Source organism: Mustela lutreola, chromosome 2, assembly GCF_030435805.1.
Source record: "Mustela lutreola isolate mMusLut2 chromosome 2, mMusLut2.pri, whole genome shotgun sequence".
In the NCBI taxonomy this organism is placed as follows: Eukaryota; Metazoa; Chordata; class Mammalia; order Carnivora; family Mustelidae; genus Mustela; species Mustela lutreola.
Window position 1 is genome coordinate 7,674,406 of NC_081291.1, and position 19,686 is coordinate 7,694,091.

A 19,686-nucleotide genomic window follows, 5' to 3' on the forward strand; every position below is an offset into this window, starting at 1 on the left:
TTCCTTTAAAAAAAAAAAAAAAGAAACACTTTGGCAAACACCAGATTAACAAGAATATAAAATGTTTATTAAGTATATTGTTCGCATATCTGTCCACTAAGCATCTGACTTCAAGACCCCCATTAGCTATTTCCGTTGAGTCCCCTAGGTAGCCAGCATGACCATGCCCAGTTCAGAGCTGAGAGCTAAGGCCCAGAGAGGGAGAGCCATTTGCCTGAAGTCACACAGAGAGGAAAGCGTGAACCCGGAAAGCTTATCTACCTGGTGCAGGGCCCCTCCAAGCCCTGCATTCTTGGTTGATCTCTATGCGAGTAGTTCTCACGAGCCTTCTGTGCTCCAGGCACTGGCCTGCTAGCTGGGGATTCGGTCGAAGCAAAGGTCAGAGATATGTCTGGCTTCCTCTGCAGCGTCCTGCTCCAGTTGCAAAGCCCAGGACAGCAAACACCGGCTGCAGAAGGGCCCAAGGAACACGGCCTCCAGCAGAGAACCTATGAGTTTATTACCAGCTTGTGGAAATGCTGGGCCCTAACTAAGGCTGGGAGGGGGGAGGCCAGAAGATTGGATTCAAGGGCCTGATTAGGTCCTTGCTTGTCCTTGGGTCCCTCAGGGGCCTGCACCAGGCTCATAACCAAGGAGGGTGTGACAGTTTGAAGGGTTGTGTCCCCTCAAAATTCGCAAATTGAAATCCCAATGCCTGATATGATGGTATCAGGAGGTGAGCCTTTGGCAGGTGCTAAATCATGAGGGTGTCCTTGGCCTTAAGTGTCCTTATAAGAGGGACTCCAGTGAGATCCCCAGCGCCTCCCCGACCCTGTGGGGACCCAGCCCGTAGGTGTCGGCTGTGAACCAAGAGGAGGGCCTTTACCAAATGTGACCGTGCTGGCACCTTGGTTTCGGACTTCCCAACCTCCGGAACTGTGAGAAATAAATTTCTGTTTATAAGCCATCCTGTCCGTAAGACTGCTACAGCAACCCAAGGGTGTAAGACAGAAGGGAAGTCCATTCACAGAGGTGGCAGCTCTGGTCAGGAATAAGGCACTGGGAACGGTGAGGCCGGCCTCTCCTTGTCGGGTTCCTCTGGGGCCGGGGAGGCCCTCTGGGTGGGCGCCTGCTCCGGTCCCCCAAGAGCCACTGTTAGGCTTCAGCACACATTGAACACTGAGGCAGCCTGGCCTTGGTATTTCTCCTGGATGGTCTTGAGAATGGGTATGAGGTTCTGGAAGGTGGGGCGGAATGAGGCCTCCGCCTGCCAGCAGTTCTTCATGAGGAGATAGATCTGGGCAGGGAAGAGAATGAGTCTGCGGGGGCTGCTCTCTCTGCGGTCTGATGGCACGGAGGTGAAAAGGGGGGGGTCTCACCTCACAAGGACATCTCTCCGGCCGGGGCAGCCTCTCCCCGCGTTCCAGCAGCTCAGTGAGCCTCAGCACCGTCATCTGCCCATGGGTGAGGCCTATGAGCTCCATGAATTTCTACACAGAAACAAAAGCAGCTCTTTTCAGGAGGCGGGGCCGGCTAGACAGACGTCAGAAGCTGCCGGTTCAGCGGTCCCCGGCCCACCTCCACCGGGACATGGTGCCTAACTTCGTATTTATGACCTCATCTCTCTGGGCCTCGGTTTACTCATCTGTAAAATGGAGCGATAACATCTACTACTGGGTTATGTGGAAGGTAACTAACACTCATGGAGTGAGTCGGAGGTGGGGGGGTTGCTGTTAAGCCTCTCAGCAAACTGTTTTCATCGGTCCAGAATCCTTTGCCCACTCCTCTGACCATGGCCTTTGGAATAAACTTGGAGCACAGCCTTGGTTCCTCCCCCAGCCCAGGCCTGGCCAATAACCATGGCTCGGGAGGCCAAGCTGGGCTAATCAGAAAGCCCTCAATGAGGCGGGCGGGGAACAGACCCTTTGGTCCCCTCTGCTGGGAGGCTGTGCCTGAAGAGCTAGGGGGCCACTGCTGCCACAGCGGAGCAGGGGGCGGGGGTGGGGGTGGGGCTGGGGAGGGCTGCCTGAAAGATGCCTCCTTGGAGAGCAGCTGAGCAGAGATGGAGAAAAATGGGTCTCCTGAGGACAGCTGAGGATCTAAGTCAAGCTGTGCCTCCCCGGCTGCAAACGCCTGAATAAGCTGTTTCTATTTGGGTTTCTATCACAATCCGAGCCCCCCGATGCGGCAAGGGGGCCCGTTTTACACGGTGGGACTGTGAGGCCCACGTGGCTTAAGTGCTCCCTACAGCGGGCGAGCTGGGAATTCAATGCCTTCCTTTCCAGCGCCTCTGGTATGGGGTGGGCTGAGGGCCTGGCTCTCACCGAGGGGGGGCTCTGGCTGGAGTCACAGTAGGTCAGCAGCTCGTACATGGTGACCCCGAAGGACCAGACATCAGAGGCATAGTAGAACTTACACTCCTTCAGGCACTCTGGGGCATACCTGGGGGCGGGGGAAGGGGGGGGACACTCATGCCACCGGCCAGACCAGGTGGGAGGCCTTACCTGGGGCTTAGGGGCTCTCTGGTCCCAGTCAGGACCCCACCCTTGTGGGGGGGGGCAGTTTCACTGAGACCAGGCCCTGTCGCCTGAGACCCCGGCATCTATCTCCTTCACCCTGTCTGCTCCAGGTACCCCTGACCCCCCACTCCAGCGGGTGCCTGTCCGGTCACCAGAATACGGGGCTGTCCCCATCCTCGCGCACGCGGTAGTACTCATGGCCTTCGGGCACAGCCTTGGCTAGACCAAAGTCCCCGATTTTGACCAGCCTGTCGTTGTCCAGCAGCACGTTGCGGGCCGCCAGGTCTCGGTGCACGTAGTGCTGTGCATGGAGGTAGGCCATGCCCTGGGGGAAAGGCGAGTCAGGGTCAGTGGCCGGGGGCAGAGCCTGAGGCGCGCGGGACCGGATGGGAAGGGGCTGCGGAGTCCCGCGGGACTGCTGGGACCATGCCAGCGTGGGCAGGGTGGCAGGTGGCAGCCGCAGAAGGGAGCAGGGCCGGCAGCAGGGGCGGGGACAGGTGAGCGGGCGGTGTGGGGCCATCGGGGCCGGGCCACGGAGGAGGGAGCCGGGCTCGGGGACCAGGGGCCAGCGGGCCCACCTCACAGATCTGCTGGGCGAAGAGCAGCAGCTGCGCCAGCCCCACGCTGTGCCGGGGCAGGTAGTCCCGCAGGCTTCCCAGGGGCACATACTCCATGACCAGCGGTACCGCCTTCTCTCCTGAAGCAAGGCAGAGGGGTGGCCCGCGCAGGCGACGGGCAACAGAGGCAGGGGCTGGGCGCCACACGTTCGGAGAGCCGCAGCTTCGCCCTCCCCAGCGTGGGGCCCTGACTCGCCCACACCAGGTCCAGCCCTCAGGCGGGCCAGCCCATCCTAAAACCCCCGGTGAGGGGGCCGCCGAGTCCCTCTCACCCATCGTGCCCCGCAGAAGGCCAAAGTGGGAAGGAGGCAGCCCCGGGCCCGCAGCCACCCCTGCCCGCGTTCCCCAGCCGCAGCCACCCCTGCCCGCGTTCCCCAGCCGGAGGCTCCAGCTGGCGGCTCCCATTCGCCCCAGGCCCCGCCGGCCCCGCCCACCTGCGTCCTCGCAGCAGCCCTTGTACTTGACAATGTGCTTGTGGTACAGCGTGCGCAGGATGTCGATCTCCCGCCGCCAGCTGGTGCGGAGCTGGGGGCCGCAGTCCGCCTTGAGGGTCTTCACGGCCACCATCTCGCCGGTGCCGTCGTTCGTGGGGTCGTAGCAGTACAGACTGACCTTGCCGAAATGGCCCTGGCCGGGGAAGGCGCAGGGGGGTCGGCCCTGCCCCGGCTCTCCAGGCCCCATCCCCTGGCTGGGTGCGCTTGGAAAATCCCAGGCCCCATCTCCTCTGTGGGGGCCGGGACTCGGACTCCCTTGAGGCGGTGTGTGTGTGTGTGTGTGTGTGTGTGTGTCTTCTAGGCCAGGCCCCACCCATATTTCCAGAACTAAGCCCAGGCCCGCCCCAACCCCCTGAGCCCCTCACCTCGCCCAGATCTCGGATCTTTTTCAAATAGCGCTTGTGGAACACGGTGGGGTCTGACGCAGGTGAGTCAGGGTTCACAGCCAAGACGTCAGCAAGATCTAGAAGAGCCGCGGTGGGTGTCACTGGACTCCTGCCTCTTCCCGGACAGGCCCACCCTCGGGGGCACAGAAAAGGGGCCACCGCTCCGCCAGCATCCTATCTCAAATATAAGGAAACTTTTTTTTTTTTTTTTGCAATGGTTGGAAAATTCTACCTTGGTGTCCAAAATGCAGAAGTGGCTGTATCCTAGGACACCCGGGACGGTCTCAGATAGAGTAAAGGGTGTTTCAAGATGAGAGAAAACGAAAGCCAGAAAGCTGCAAGGGCCCAATCTGTCCAAGGAAGCCGTGGTTCTCCCCACATAAACCATTAAGGCAAGCACAGGTGTCCACACACCCGGAAGTGGGTCAGACACGGTCACACCTAACGGAGGTCACGGGGTAGAAACCTCAAGGGCCAGGGGCCAGCACCAGCAGGGATCCCAGCAATGGGGTGAGGCTCACTCTGGGGCTGCAGCTGAGTGAGGTCCCGCAGGATAGTGCGGAAGGAGGGCCGCTGAGCTGGTTCGTAAGTCAGGCACTGGCTGGTGAGTGTGGCCAGCTCCGGGCAGGAGGGCTGAGGAAGCTGGTGCTGCTTTTGGTAGAAGCACTCTTTCTGCCAGGAAGGGGATCCGCGGGAGTCAGTAACCCCCACCCATCCCCTGCCCCCAAACCCCTTTTCCAAAAGACAGGCCCCAAGAGCATGCTGGGTCCTTGTTCCGTCATTCCCATTTTACAGATGATGTCACTGTGGTTTGGTGGAGGGAAGCAGACTTGGACACCACTGCAGAGCCAGGGCTGAATCCCAAGTCCAGCTGACTCTGCAGAGTTCGGGAGCAGCCTGCACAAGGCCCTTCCTGCCCTGTCTCCTCCTCACTCTGCCTCCAGGAAGCTCCAACCACCATCTGATGCCTCAGAGCCTTTGTACCTGCTATGACCTCTGCCTAGGTTGCACTTCCAAGCCTGGGTCGCTGCAACATTTCTGTACTTGGATTGGTACTCCTCTGGGAAGCCTTGCCTGACCCCTCAGCTGGTTTGGGGGGTCCTCTGGTCCTCCCTCACCCCCACAGCCTAGGGCTTCTCCCATGACGGTCTTGGTCGCTCTGCTTAAAATTGAAGCATGTCACTTACTTGCTGTGTGTCACAACAACCTGATGAGGTAAAGACTGTCAGCCCCAGCTGACAGACAATCAGATGGAGCCCCAGAGAGATGAGGCCACATATATATGCCAGGTCACACAGCCAGAGGGGAGGCAGCCCAAGACCCTGAATGTGCCCTCTAGACTCCTTGGAAGTACCAATGCCCTCTGTGGGAAGGGCCCAGAGATGCCCCAGACATACCTCGGAGGGGCCACGGCCCTGCAGAGGGGCCTCCCCATCGAAGCAGATCTCCAGGAGGGTGGCACCAAAGCCCCATTTATCAGCCGCAGTGGTCAGACTGTTGGCTCCGCCGGAGAGGCACTCAGGGGCTGTCCAGGGGATCCGCTCCACCCGCTCTGGGGGCCAGGATCAGAGGTCAGTGAGGGTGGAAAAAGAGTTGGGGGGAAGCCTGTCCCTGAACCCAAGCCAGCCCGGGTCCTCACCCTCCCTGGAAAGGGCACCCAGGCCCACACCGGGGTCACTCAGCTTGATGAAGGGGCTGGTGCCCTCCGTCAGCCCTAGCCGTGCCAACAGGATGTTCCGGCCACACACATTACCATGAACCAGGCTCTTGTCTTCCTGTGGGGGGGTGAAAAGAGGGTGTGACCACTGGGGGGGTGCTGTAGATACTGCCCCCACTCCCATGCCATGTGGTCTCCACAGGGACAGACCACGTGAAGAAAATAACCATGGTTAAATAAAACAAAACAAAAGCCATCATGGGGATCCAAGTACATCATTGCCACTGGATACCCAGTAGGTCCTTCCTGTCTTCCCAGAGCTGGTGGTCAAAGCTCGTCGTGGTCAGGTCCAGCTGCTGTTCTCTAACCATGCCAGGCATGGTCCTGCCCCAGGGCCTTTGCACTGCCTATTCCCTCTGCCTAGAGTGCACTTCCTGAGGTGCCCGCACAGCTCCTTCCTCACCTCCAGGTCACCATAGCATCTATTTTAAACTCTACCTCTTCCCTTGCCTGTAGCAACTGCTTATCTCCACGCCTGCTACTCTCCCACAGTTGTCACTGCTTTCTAAAATACTGTGTAAAGGGGGCGCCTGGGTGGCTCAGTGGGTTAAGCCGCTGCCTTCAGCTCAGGTCATGATCTCAGGGTCCTGGGATCGAGTCCCACATGGGGCTCTCTGCTCAGCAGGGAGCCTGCTTCCCTCTCTCTCTCTCTCTCTCTGCCTGCCTCTCCATCTACTGTCAAATAAATAAATAAAATCTTTTTAAAAAATTAAAAATAAATAAATAAAATAAAATAAAATACTGTGTAAAGTAGTTAATCATTTGTTTGCCCCTCCCAACTAAAATACCTGCTCCTTAAGGACAGAGACTTTGGTTTTGTTCTCTACTGTGTCCTCGGGGTCTAGGACAGAGCCTGGCACACAGAGGTGCTCTGGAAACTAGGGGGACTGCACCAGGAGGAGCTGGGAGCAATGCCAACAGAGAGTGACAGAGGAGCTGAGCTCAGGCCCCCATGGGACATAGAAATTTGAGGCATTCTTCTCTTGGGGGAGATGGGAGTCACAGGGGTGTGTGAGCAGAAGAGGCTCGTGGAAAGATCTAGGGCCAGTGTGTACAGGACTGCTCTGGTGCGCCCCACCAACCCAGGCCCCGCCCACAGGCCACGCACCAGGTAGCTGAGGGCGCTGGCCAGCTGCTGGGCCACCACCACCTTCCAGGCCACAGGCACGTGGCCCTTCTCTCGCCGCAGCCACACGTCCAGGGGCCCGTGCTCCACGTACTCTGCCACCATGATGTCTGCAAAGTCCCAGGCACTGCACAGGCCGCCCACCTGCCTCCCACTTCCTGGACACGGTGGGGGCGGGACATGGGGGCTGGGACCGTGGGTGGGGAAGGTGCTGGGGCAGAAATGCTGGGGGCGGCTGACGAGCGACTGTGGGGCGAGGGGAGATGCGGGCCACGTGGGTGCAGGGTGGGGCAGAGGGGAAGGCTGGCATCTCGGTCCGGGGTGGGGGGCTGGGCAAAGCTGCCATTCAAGGGACAAAGGGGAGGACGGGCCTGGGGACCTGGGGGCGGGTGGAGACAAGTGGAGGCCTGGAGCATGGGGCTGGGGCTTAAGTGAGGAGGGATCCCATGGGCTTGGGGTGCTCATGGGGTGTCGACCAGCGGTAGAAGGAAAGCAAGAGAGACAGACACATGGGGTTGAAGGTCTGGGGGCTACTGGCTGGACAAGGACTTCGGAGGTACATGCAGGGTAAGTGCAGGGGTGGGGCTAGAGCAGGGACTGAGATCTGGGAGGACGAGGGCGCCCCACAACACTGGCACCTGCACGGGGGGGTCAGAGGGTAGCCAGAGGCAGGGTGGCAGACGGAGCTAGGGATCAGGGTGCAGCCAGGCATCAAGGTGAAGCTAAGAGCCCAGGTGTGGTCGGGGACTGTTGGGGAATAGTCTGCGGCCGGGGCACAGGTCGAAGGTCAAGTAGTCACAGATCAAGGTGTGGAGTCAGGGATCCCAGTACAGGTCAAGGTGGAGCACAGAGTTAGGGTAAGGAGGACACAGGCTTGAGGGTCGGGGTCCAACCCAGGGAGCGGGCATAGGCGGGGGGTGGCCTGCTGATGGGGACGCGAGAGGGCACGCGGGGCTCACTCACTCTCGGAGCCATGCACGCAGATGCCATGTACAAAGGCCAGGTGCACGTGGGAGACCTGGCTCATGAGACTGGCTGTCTCGTAGAAGGCCTGCGGGGACCGGGCAGGTCAGGCAGCCACACACCCGGACCCCCGCATCCCTCCCCACAGCTCCCCCTGGCTGGGCTCACTCACCAGCGCGATGTCGTGGTGACTGGGGTCCAGCACCTTGAGGACCACCCGGAGCTCTTGCCCGCAGTCCCCACTGGGTGTGGGGGGGTCCTCACTGTCTGCCGTGCCCTCCTTGGGGTCTCTGCCCCCCACTCGTAAGATGCCCTCGTACACGTTGGTCCTGGTGCCTTGGCCCAAGTGGGACAGCTGAGGGAACAGGGCACGGGGCAGCTCCATGACCAGCACCCAGGGCTGCCCACCGCAGCGCCCCCCGGCCCCAGGGAGCTCCGACCACACACACCTGGGTGATGTCATCCTGGCTGATCCGGTGGAAGCTGAGCTGGCTGAGGTTGGGCGGAGCGGCGCTGGCCCGAGACCCCCGCATGATGATGAGGTTGGAGATCTCTGGAGGGTCGAGGTGCCATCATGGAGGGCTGGCCTGGGTTGGGGATGGGGATCCCAACGCCCACCCTCACCCCGTCCAGGGCTCCTCCAAATGGTACCTCCAGGCCGTGGCAGGCAACAGCGGCGCAGGGCGAAGCAGTCGTTGCCAGCCCGCAGACAGCAACCCTGCAGGGCAGCTCGCAGCTCCCGCACGCTGGGGAAGGACCGGTCCCAGCCCTCCAGCGTGAAGACCCCGGCCTGCAGCTCAATGGGGAATTTGCGCAGGTGCACGTGCTGTGTGCCTGGGGCCTGCGGCGGGGGCCAGGGGGCAGGGCGGTGAGCAGGGGTCCAGGCCAGAAGTGCACCCAGCCCCGGCCCAGGACCCCCGCCCCAGGCTCACTTGCTCTCTCTGCGCCACCGTGAGGATGAGGCGGTTGAGGTGGCTGGTGCTCCAGTGGATGAGGTAGAGGCCGTCCTCGGGCCGCAACTTGGCCAGCACAAATGGCTCCCTGTGGGGGGACCAGGGGGCCGCAGTCAGAGAATCTGGGGGGTACCGTGGGGCACATGCCAGGCAACAGGGATACAGAGAATCTGCCCATAGGGGAGCACTCCGGCTGGGACAAATGTCGGCACTTCTGTGGGGACGCGGAGTCTGAGCACGTCCAGAAATACCCACAGGATGAAAGAGGTAGTGAGACAGGCACCCCCTCGGTCAGGCAGCACCTCTGACACGGTAACACGTGCCCGGAGACAGGAGACATCAATCAGACACAGGAGGGCACATACCCAGGTAGCCACTCGGACACAGGGTGGGCAGCCTGCCGCACATGCGCAGACGATACCAACCGCAGACAGCCACTCAGCCCCTGCGACATGGCGCATAAGGCGCCACAACATCCCAGACCCAGAGGGGACAACTGCCAGGAACACAGATGGGCAGGACCCGTGACACTGCCACCTGGGCCCAGACAGACCGCCCCCCACCCCCGACGCTGGGGCTCCCATTCTATTGTCGACCCAACGTCCACGTCTCCCCAGAACTCCCGTGTGGAAACCTACCCCCCAGCGCGACGGCTCGAGGAAGCAGAGCCTCTGGGGGCTGAGTAGGTCGCGAGGGTGGAAAGCCCATGGATAGGATTCGTGCCCTTTTACAAAAAGGACCGCAGAGAGCGCCCCTGCCCCTTCCCCCATGTGCGGACCCAGCCGGAAGCTGGCTGTCTGTGCACCCATGCGGGAGGCTCTCTGCCAAACACTGGACCTGCCCGCACCTTGAACTTAGACTTCCAGCCTCCAGAACTGTGAGAAATCGATGTCCGCTGTTTGGCATCACCAGGTCCCCAGGACCATTACAGCCACCTGAACTCACGAGGATGCCCGTGGATGGGGCCCAGAGACCCCTGTCAGGTGACACACACCAGGCAGTGACCTTGTGCCACCTTGGCCCTCAAGAAGTGGAATGGCCCCTCCACCTTCCTCCCGTGTAGAGAGGAGGCTCCTAGGGGTCAGACCTCTTAAGACACCTTAACGGCCAGTTCCGCTGTCACAGGTGGGCCGGGGGACAGCCACACACAGGTATGATGACCACATGAGCTCAGAGTCACAGCCCTGTGACCCAGCGGCACACAGGAGGACTCCTGATGGCCAGACACCGCACAGGTTCCGCCCCGCGAGTCTGTAGAGAACCGCAGGGACTGCCAGTGACCAAGACAGACACACGCCTGCAGGGATGTGAGTGCTCACGCGAATGTGTGACTGGCCTCCAGCCTCTGCGCAACGCACGGCTCCATGAAAATCACCAGCCCACTGCGCTGCGCAACACCAGGCTAGGACAACTGGGCAGGCGACTGTGCGGCACAGCTGCACGCTGGGCGGGCTGTTCAACCTGCAGACGTGCGCAGTGACAGTCCCAAACCTGGTCCCTTGTGCCACATGTCCACACCACTGCAGGCGCCCCCTCTCCCCCACACTGCTGGTGTGCCCCATCTGCACACATGTACACACGACCGCACGCACTCGCACACGTGCACGCGCATGGGTGAACACGTGTGCACTAACACGAACGCAAAGACGTGAATCCGCACAAACACGCACGTGCCTCATTCACGCCTCACCATGAGCTCTAGGCAGCCACCACCTAGCTGTGTCACCCATGTGCCCTTCCTCCTCCTGCCTGCTCCGCCCGCCCCTTCCCTGCTCCCTCCACTACCCCCCAACTCCCCCCACTCCCCCCCCCACTCACAGCAGGGGTCCGTGGATCCCGTCCTGGATGCTCATCACCAGCCGTGGCGGCGCCACCTCGCGGCACAGGTAGTGGCTTGAGTCTGCGGTCAGGCGGAAATAGCCGTCCACCAGTGACACCAAGGACAGGGCCATGGCCCGGGAAGGCAGGGTCAGCTCCTGCAGGCCAAGGGCGGGGCAGGGTGGGGACGAGACATCAGGCATGCATCCAGCCCACAGGAGCCCCCACCCCTGCCAGGCCCCCTCCCTGGGCCCCACCAGGCTCTTGTTGTCCTGAGAGTGGACGCTGACGTGGCATTCCTTCAGCACCACGTGTGTGATGTCCTGGAAGTCACAGAAGTAGGTCCACAGCGCTTCCTGAGGCCTGTCTGCTGGCTGGTCGCCTGCTGCTGGGGCCTTGGTTCCCTTCCCAGATGGGCCAGCACAGGGATTCCTGCTGCTGCCATCGCCTCTGGGATCCTGGAAAGGCAGCGCGCGGGGCAGGTGCATGACGCAGGGCTACACCGGTTCAGTCTCCCGCACAATCTCCCTGCGGAGAAGCGGGAGCTGGAGGGACCGGGGATGCTCCTGAGGCAGCCGCACTCGAGTCTGTGTCACAGACTGGATGATGGGGACCCGCCCCCTAGAGAGCTGCACACCAGAGGCCAGAACCTCAGGGAGGAAGACAGGAAGCCCCAGGCCCTCTCACCCCCAAATACCAGACAGGGGTTCCTCAGAGGTCCCCAGGGGGGAGGCGCAGAGGACATTCCCCAAAAAAACCACCCCAGAGGACAAACAGACATATCCCAGAGCCACGCGGGAAAAAGGTTCCCTGCAGCCACCCTCGGGGGCCAAGGCCAAGGCTGAGCAGGAGCCCCAGCCCCAGCCCGACCTGGACCGCTAGATGGGAGAGGCACCCTGCTCACCTCTGCCCGCACCGGCCGCCACTGGATGCCACCTGTGCCCGTCACCAGCACCTCGTGAGTGGGTGGCCCGGTGGCCAACTCCGGCCCAGGCTCTGGGGGAGCCTGCCCGGCGTCCCGGAGGTAGTAGGGCTCCCCCACGGCCTGGGCCAGTAACTCCAGGTGGCACACGGGCAGGCGCTCCGTGCCGAAGCGGGGTGCCAGCTGCTCGAGCGTGGCCAGGTATTTGACCATGACGACCTGCTGTGAGACGTGGCCCGGCTGGAAGGCCCGCACGAACCTGCGGAAGATGTTCCGCAGGCGCAGTCGGGTCAGCGCATTGTGCCGCCGGATCTGCAGCCGGAAGGAGCGTGGGATGCAGTCCTTGAAGCTGGGGGGGGGCAACCAGGAAGGGCTGGTCAGGAGTCTGGGGTTGCCGCCCAAGCTGGCCCTCATATTCCAAGTTCAGATCCCCAAGAAACAGGCCTTTGCTGCCTCCTGCCTCTGGGCCTTTGTATATGCTTTTCCCTCGGCCCGGAGTGCTTTGCCAACGTATTCTACATCAGGATAAAGCTGACTCAACCTTCAGGTCTTAGCAGAAATGTCACCTCCCCACCAGAAAGCGTTCTCTGCCGTCCAGGCTAGAGAGGGTATATCCTCTGGGTTTCCCTGCACCGTGGACTTTACTGTCCCAGCCAGAGTCATCCAGAGTGATAATACAACAGGGACAGAAAGATATGTGCTTTAAGAGGGACTACTGGTCCTCCAAGAGCCATGTCTCCCACTGCCTCCTCCAGGCAGTCTACCCTGATTACCAGGGCCCTCACAGCAATGGCCATGCCCACAGCTGGCTCCCAGCTCCCCACACTCCTGGGTCCGTCCTTCCCTAGAATCTAAGGAATTCTCCAAGCTCGCTCTGCTCCAGCCACACATCCTCCAATGCATCAGGCGGGCCTCAGGATCTTTGTCCTCTAAACAGAGAGGTATCTGTCCTCTCTGTCCAGAATGCTCTCCCAGACGCTCGCAAGCCTCCTGCCTTCACTTCCTTCGCACCTTAGAATTTGAATGCTACATTCTCTGAGGGAGTCCCGGACGCTCCACGCTGAAATTCTACACCTCTCCTTCTTCCTCCTTTCCTGCTGAATTTCCCCTCGGAAACACCAGACCTCCCCCTTTTGTATTTTGTTTACTGATGCCTCCTTCACCAGATGTGCGCTCAGGAGGGCAGTGACCGCTGTTTGACTTGGTCACTTCTGTGGCCTCAATACCCAGAACGACTGCTGGTACCACAGCAGGTATGCAGCAGGTACTAGATAAGTGCTGAATGAACACACCACAGTAGGCGAGGTCTCTTGCGGCTCCCAGATACCCGTTCCCGCCGCATTCCCAGACACCTGATCTTCTTGGCCACCTTCTCCAGGGGGACGCCACGGCACAGGGCAAGGTGGCACAGGTGCAGAAAGGCCATGCCCAGACTCTCATTCTTAAAATGGCGGATCTCCTCCTCGCCAGACAGCTCCCACAGCGATGCTACGTCATTCACAAACTCATGCTTGCCCTGGGGGTTGGGGCAGGAGGGTGGGGGGACAGATTGGGCAGAAAGAGAGGCATGAGAGCCTGTTTGCTCCCCAGCTTCTGTCCACTCTGGGGATGGAAGGGAACCCCTGTTTTCAGGAAAGGTCACGTGTGCTTCCTCTGTGCAGGCAGCCAAAGGATCCCAGGTGGCATGAGTTGAAATCTATTAGCCTTAGTGAATTGGGACGAGGTGGGGGGGGGGGGTCCTCAATGGCACCAAAGTCCCTCACGAACAGTCCCACTTCCCCAGCCCTACGTGCACCTGCTCAAAGAGGTACTCAAAGGAGGCCGGGTCCAGTAGTTGCATGCCCTGCTCTGCCTGTTCAGAGGAAGACTTGGGCCCTGGGGGCCCACAGCGGTACACAGCTGGCTCCTGGGGGTTTGTGCCATGCCAGTTCCGGAAATAAAACCTGCAAGACGGGATGGAGAGGTCGCAGCTGGGACCTAGCATGGACTCAGATGCAGCTCCAAGAAGGCGGGGTGCAGGGGAGCAAGGGGACAGAACCAAAGGGGACAAGACTCCCACCTCATGCGGAAGTACAGCGTGAGGCTCATGTCTCTGGGGATCTCCAAGACATGGTTTGGGGGCAGCCAGACCTGGGCCTGGGCATCGAAGAGGGCAAAGAGATTGAGGCAGGATGGAGTGATGCCTGTAACAGGGGAGAAAGAGGGTCAGGAGGCAGCATCTGCTGCCAGCTGCTTTGTGGACCCCCACATCTGATGTTTCCCACCACAGGCCCTCCCTCCCTGGGCCTCCTTCTGCCCACAGAGGACAATGCAATATGGTGACCAAGCTGTGGCTTCAGAGACTACATTTCCCATCCTCCTTTGCAGCTGGGATGGGGCCACAGGACCAGTTTCTGGCCAATGGGATGCTGGCGAAAGGAATCTGCAGATTTCTAGGCCTGGAAATAAACTCTTACCATCTCCTCTGGCTCAGGGATGTTAGAGACCCCTTGTGCCTTGAGACAGAAGCGAATCATCTGACCTGCACTGGATTTTAGGTAAACCTTCATTGTCTTGACCCAGGGAAATTTGGGGAGCTGCTTGTTACTGCAGCAAAAACCTACCCTTGATCGACCAGCCCAACTACAAACTGCTGGCACGCTGCCTGGTCTCCAAGCTCCAGCCCTGCAAGAATACCCAACTACCTCCCGAATGTCTCCTCCTGGACATGAAGCCCCCTTAGATGTGTCATCTCCCAAAGGAACCTCATGCCAGGTCCCCAAACCCGCCTCTTTTCTGGCTGGTTCTTTTAAACTAGGACTTGGTCCTTGTCCTCAACTTTGTCTGCAATCCACATCAGATGGGTCACAAGATCTGCTCTTTCCATATCTTCCATCTCTGGGATCCTTCAGATCCAGAGCCCAGCCCTAACCCCAGACTCCAGACTCGCTACCATTCCCTACACCGGCCACCCAAGGCACCCTTTTATACATATCACTTGAAACTGTTATCTAAGGCAATCTGTTGAGAATAATTTATCATGACCAAAGTACAGCCACAAGACATAAAACTTGCCTCTGCCTATATCCACCTCTTCTTCCTAAGAGTTAACCACACTTCTGGGATGCCTGGGTGGCTCAGCCGGTTAAGCTGCTGCCTTCTGCTTAGGTAATGATCCCAGGGTCCTGAGATTGAGTCCTGCATCGGGGTCCTTGTTTGACAGGGAGCCTGCTTCTCTCTCTGGCTCTGCCTGCCTCTCTGCCTGCTTGTGTGCTCTCTCTCTCTGACAAATAAATAAATAAAATCTTAAAGAAAAAAAAAGGGTTAACCACACTACCGAACTAGAGTTTATCATTCCCGTATCCTCTCTGACCTAGTCTCAAATGTTATGAACTATAAATGCAGTATTACACTATAGGTGTCCTTCTACAATTTACTTCTTCATGTTATAACAGGTTTTTGTTTTGTTTTGTTTTGTTTTCTAAAGATTTTATTTATTTATTCATGAGAGAGAGAGAGAGAGGCAGAGGCAGAAAAAGCAGCAGGCTCCCCAAGGAGCAGGGAGCCTGATGATCCCAGGACCCTGGGATCATGACCCAAGCCAAAGGCAGATGCTTAACCATCTGAACCACCCAGGCACCCAATCACAACAGCTTTTAAAACCTCACACATGGGGCACCTGGGTGGCTCAGTGGGTTAAAGCCTCTGCCTTCAGCTCAGGTCTTGATCTCAGGGTCCTGGGATCAAGCCCCACATCGGGTTCTGCTCAGCAGGGAGCCTGCCTCCCCCTCTCTCTTTGCCTGTCTCTCTGCCTACTTGTGATTTCTGTCCAATAAATAAATAAAATCTCTTTAAAAACAAAAAACAAAAAACCTTACACAACAGGCGCCTGGCTAGTTCAGTCGGTAGAACTCTTGATCTTGGGGTTATGAGTTCAAGCCCCATGTTGGGTGTAGAGATTACTTTAAAAAATAAATTAAAGGGGCGCCTGGGTGGCTCAGTGGGTTAAGCCGCTGCCTTCGGCTCAGGTCATGATCCCAGGGTCCTGGGATCGAGTCCCACATCGGCTCTCTGCTCAGCGGGGAGCCTGCTTCCCTTCCTCTCTCTCTGCCTGCCTCTCTGCCTACTTGTGATCTCTGTCAAATAAATAAATAAAATCTTTTAAAAAAAATAAAATTAAATTAAGAAAAAACTTCACATATGATTAGGTGTAACTTTGGTTAAATTTCCTTTTTCCTGATTATATAGCTTTCCAGCCTTCAACCTTAGTTTGCGTCCTCTCCCTTACAGGGTACCCTGAGAGGGTCTCTTATTTTTCACCACAATAAATGAAGCTGCTCCAACACATACATTCTGGTATGTGTCTCCTCGAACACATGAGCTGAGCGTCTGTACAGGGTCTATCTAGAAGTGGAACTATGCAGCCTCAAGCGACGTATGTTCCAACAATGTTGGATGATACCAAAGGCTTTCCAAAGTTGCTGGGTCCAAGTGTACTCACTGCCTCTCACAGGAGGATGCCTCCTTGAGAGACAACTTCCTAAAGAACCAATCTGACTGTTTCACTCTCTGGCTTAAACCTTCCGTGGTTCCCCATTGCCCCATAAGAAAGCCCAACCCCCTCAGCACAGACTAACCATGACCTGGGCAGGGAGTGCCTGGGGCGGGGCTTAGTCGGTTACATGTCTGACTCTCCTTTTAGGCTCAGGTCATAATCTCAGGCTTGTAAGATGGAGCCCCAAGTTGGACTTCCCGTTCAGCGGGGAGTCCGCATGGGATTCTCCTCCCGCGCCTTCTGCCCCTCCCCAGCCTCCCTAAAATAAATCAATCTTAAAAATAATAATAATAACTATGACCCGGAGTCTGACAATATGATCCACTTTCAAGTCCTACTTCCCTTTCCAAATTCTTGAAAGCGACACTCGTTACTCTTAAGGTCTTTTGCTTCCTCACATACATCAAGCTGTCTGGGAGCTTTTCACACGCTGTTTCTTGTGCTGGGCATGTTTCTCACCACCCAGCACACCCGTTGGAGCTCATGAAGGATCAGCCACCATGGGAAAGTACAAGGCGTGGCAGAAATCCACCATGAGGCCCCCATCTGGTTGTGGCAAAGGGCATCAGAGAGGACTTCCTGGAGGAAGGGACATATAAGCAAGGTCCAACTGGACAGATCTTCTCCTCCTCAGGAGGAAGACAGGATACTTCTGGTGCCTCTGCTATGGGCTCTCTCAGGCATTCCGCAGTTCCTTCCTGCTCTCAGGAGAAAGTGTAAACTCTCAACGTCTCTCTCTGGCATTTAAGGCACTGTAAAATCTGGCCCTGGCTGACCCCTCCCCCTTATCTCCTACCTGGAGGTCACGGCCACCCTGGTCTCCTGGCTCCCACCCTCACCTGCCACAGTCTCTTCCCCACACAGCAGCCAGAGAGCCCCTGTGACGCCTGAGTCCAGTCACGCCCCTCCTTTGCGCCTAGTCCTCTGTGGCTCCAACCTCACTTGCAGTCAAGAGTAACACACTCACGGGGTACCTGGGTGGCTCAGTGGGTTAAAGCCTCTGCCTTCGGCTCAGGTCATGGTCCCAGGGTCCTGGGATCGAGCCCCACATCAGGCTCTCTGCTTGGCGGGGAGCCTGCTTCCTCCTCTCTCTCTGCCTGCCTCTCTGCCTACTTGTGATCTGTGTCAAATAAACAAATAAAATCTCAAAAAAAAAAAAAAAAAAGAGTCACATACCCTGCCAAGCGAGCCAGCCAGGCATTCCTCTTCCTCTCCTGAATTTCTGAATTTTTAATTTTTCTCCATCATCTACCTCTGTTCTCCCACAGTTGTTTTTTTTTTTTTTTTTTTTGAAAGATTTTATTTATTTCTTTGAGAGAGAGAGAGAGCAAATGAGCATAATTGGGGTGGGTGGAGGGAGAGGGAGAAGCTGACTTCTCCCTAGCAGGGAGCCTGGTGCAGGGCTTGATCTCAGGACCCCAAGATTGTGAGCTGAGCCAAAGGCAGGCGCTTAACTGACTGAGCCATCCAGGGGCCCCTTCCACACAGTTTTCTTATTCATTGTGTTTCTTGCTGATTTTCCTATTGGAATATCAGCTCTAAAAAGACAGTGATTTGGGGCTGCACAATGTAGTTGCTCACTCAATGTCTGTTGAATGAACGGGCAGACAGGCAGACAGATGGACAGACGGATGGGCCCAGCTACCTTGAGCACCTCCACCCCTGCCACAGGGCTGATGCCCCAGACTCACCGACTTTTTGTGCAATGTGGATGCAGACCTCCTCTGCGGTCAGTGTGGCCTCGCTGAAGGTGACCCAGGGGTCCCCGCCGCCAGGGCCAGCCCAGTGCAGAAGGACCTTCAGGCCTCCCCTGGTGGCCATGGGCTGAGCTCCATTGCCATCAGGCCTGCTGTCCCTGGTGGTGGCACCCCAGTGGCACAGAGACATGCTTTTGAGAGCTGGCTTGGCTAGAAAGAGATAGGCCATCAGCCTCCAAACATTAGGCCTGAGGGGAAAATTCTAGAACCCCCTCACTGTGTGACTTTAGGCATCCAATTCCCCTCCCTGAGCCTGTTTCTACATCTGTTTGATGGAGTTGGGGTACACGTCCACAACTGTTAGATCTTCCATGAACAATGAACCCCTTTATTGGACAAACTTGCATCAATATAAAAACCTGCTTTGCACCCCCCTTCCCCGAATTACCAGGCAGTCAGGTCAGACAGACCGGGGGACGAATCTTGGCTCTCTCCGTGTCAACTCAGGCAAGTCACTTAGCCACATCGGGCCTCAGTTTTCCCATCGGAAAATGAAGATGCGGAAAGCATTGCCATGAAAAGAAGGGTGTGACATCCCCACAGCACCTAGCCCTTAATGCAGGCATGAAAAAATAACAAAATATGACAAAAACAAAAATAAAATCATTATTGATTTCATCGTCCTGATCATCTCTCTCTAGCAGGCCAAGATTCATGCGTCCCACACCTACCCGCAGGAGTGACCCCAGGCCCTGCCGACTCCCCTGAGCCTAGGAGGGGTTGTGTTTCCAGTCGCCCCTCAGTCCAGCTGGGGGACTCCTCTAGTGCCAGGCCCAGGGTCGGGCCGCCAAGTCCTCCAGTTTAAGATAAACAGTGACGGGAAGAAGAGAGTGTCGTCGTAGCACAATGTCAGATTCCTCGGGAATCAAGCTCCTCTCTGAGCCCGTTTCCTCGCCTGGAAAAGGGGCACAGAGCAGTCTTTCCCCCAAAGCGGTGCGGGGAGGATTCAGTGAGATGCGGGAGGGGAAGCGCTCAGCTCAGGGCTCGGTGTGCTGTCCGTACTCGATAAATGTTCGCTAGTACTATATGTTAACGTTTGAGAAAATACGGGTGGAGTTTCGGGGGGTGCCCATTTCCTTCGTCCTCGTCCCCACTGAGTGCAGACCAGCTTTGCAGATGCGGTAGGAGTGACGTCTGCGCCCAGGAGACCCGCACCGCCCCCCAACACCCCCCTCCCCAAAACCTCGCCGGCTGGGGCAGGAGCCGCGATGCGCACCCACCCAGGCATCGACGGGTCACGAGGCAGCGGGTGTTTCCGTCCACCCTCCGCCACGCGCAGCCTCCCGCCGCGCCTCCCGCCGCGCCTCCCGCCGGCCGCGGCCCTCCAGGGGACCTCCCGGAGGTTCCAGGCTCACCCTTTCCCCCCGGACTCCGGCTCGAACCCGGGACCCCGCCCCGCTCTGCGGGCAGCCACCGCCAAATCGCCGCCGAGACGCCGCCTCCCATTGGCCGCCTGAAATGGGCATATTCATTGGCTGCTGTTGTGACCCGTCGCACGTAGCCATTGGTCTTTTCGTTGCAATGGCGGCGCTTCTATTGGCCCTCACCTTCACCCTTTTTTTTACCCTCAACCGCGATTGGCTGGGATGGCACCATGGCGTCAGTGATTGGCTGCTGGAGGGGAGCGGGCGGAGATGCGGAAGCGCTGGCTGGTGTGCGAGGTTAGACAGTGCAGGCGTTCAAGCGGCGTCGCGATATCGATTTCCTCCGCGGGCTGTTGGCCCTAGTGAGGCTTTCGGAACTGGCGTAAACTTCTTGTCCTCATTTTGGCGATCAAGGCTGCAGCCAGCCGCCCTTCCGTCTTCCAGGCCTGTGCAGTGTGACTCCATTCCATCCTGCCTCGCTTCCCTCGTCTCCGCGGGGCCAGCTGCACCTGGCTGGACGGAGACACCCCTCACGCA

At 58.2% G+C, this 19,686-nt stretch overlaps 1 protein-coding gene across 7 annotated transcripts; it reads right to left on the minus strand.

The window, feature by feature from the left end:
• Positions 1-45: 45 nt before the first annotated feature.
• On the minus strand, positions 46-19,249 carry TYK2 (tyrosine kinase 2). Of its 7 annotated transcripts, none has more exons than XM_059159939.1 (26): positions 19,141-19,249; positions 18,457-18,680; positions 18,174-18,337; positions 17,720-17,935; positions 13,554-13,677; positions 13,290-13,437; positions 12,787-13,010; positions 11,477-11,843; positions 10,830-11,030; positions 10,573-10,730; positions 8,734-8,842; positions 8,453-8,642; positions 8,251-8,354; positions 7,974-8,156; positions 7,802-7,889; positions 6,821-6,996; positions 5,635-5,770; positions 5,393-5,547; positions 4,517-4,667; positions 3,975-4,072; positions 3,550-3,742; positions 3,077-3,195; positions 2,651-2,823; positions 2,304-2,421; positions 1,359-1,469; positions 46-1,276 (listed from the first exon to the last, which is right to left on the minus strand). In XM_059159939.1, exons 4-26 carry the CDS (start codon positions 17,913-17,915, stop codon positions 1,142-1,144), a joined length of 3,657 nt encoding a protein of 1,218 aa, XP_059015922.1. In that variant the 5' UTR covers positions 17,916-17,935; positions 18,174-18,337; positions 18,457-18,680; positions 19,141-19,249; the 3' UTR covers positions 46-1,141. The 7 variants fall into 7 exon arrangements, with proteins under 7 accessions (XP_059015922.1, XP_059015923.1, XP_059015924.1 ...); XM_059159940.1 differs by having other exon boundaries at positions 18,457-18,807; positions 19,141-19,228; XM_059159941.1 differs by lacking the exon at positions 18,457-18,680 and having other exon boundaries at positions 19,141-19,240.
• Positions 19,250-19,686: the final 437 nt, after the last annotated feature.

Bases quoted from the DNA above. Each gene is read 5' to 3' on its own strand.
- TYK2 (XM_059159939.1), bottom strand. From the start codon at position 17,915: ATGTCTCTGTGCCACTGGGGTGCCACCACCAGGGACAGCAGGCCTGAT. The intron at 8,843-10,572 runs GTGAGTGGGGGG...GTCCCCCCACAG, and splicing joins GGGATCCACGGACCCCTGCT to GGAGCCATTTGTGCTGGCCA. The intron at 6,997-7,801 runs GTGAGTGAGCCC...CACCGTGTCCAG, and splicing joins CTGCGTGCATGGCTCCGAGA to GAAGTGGGAGGCAGGTGGGC.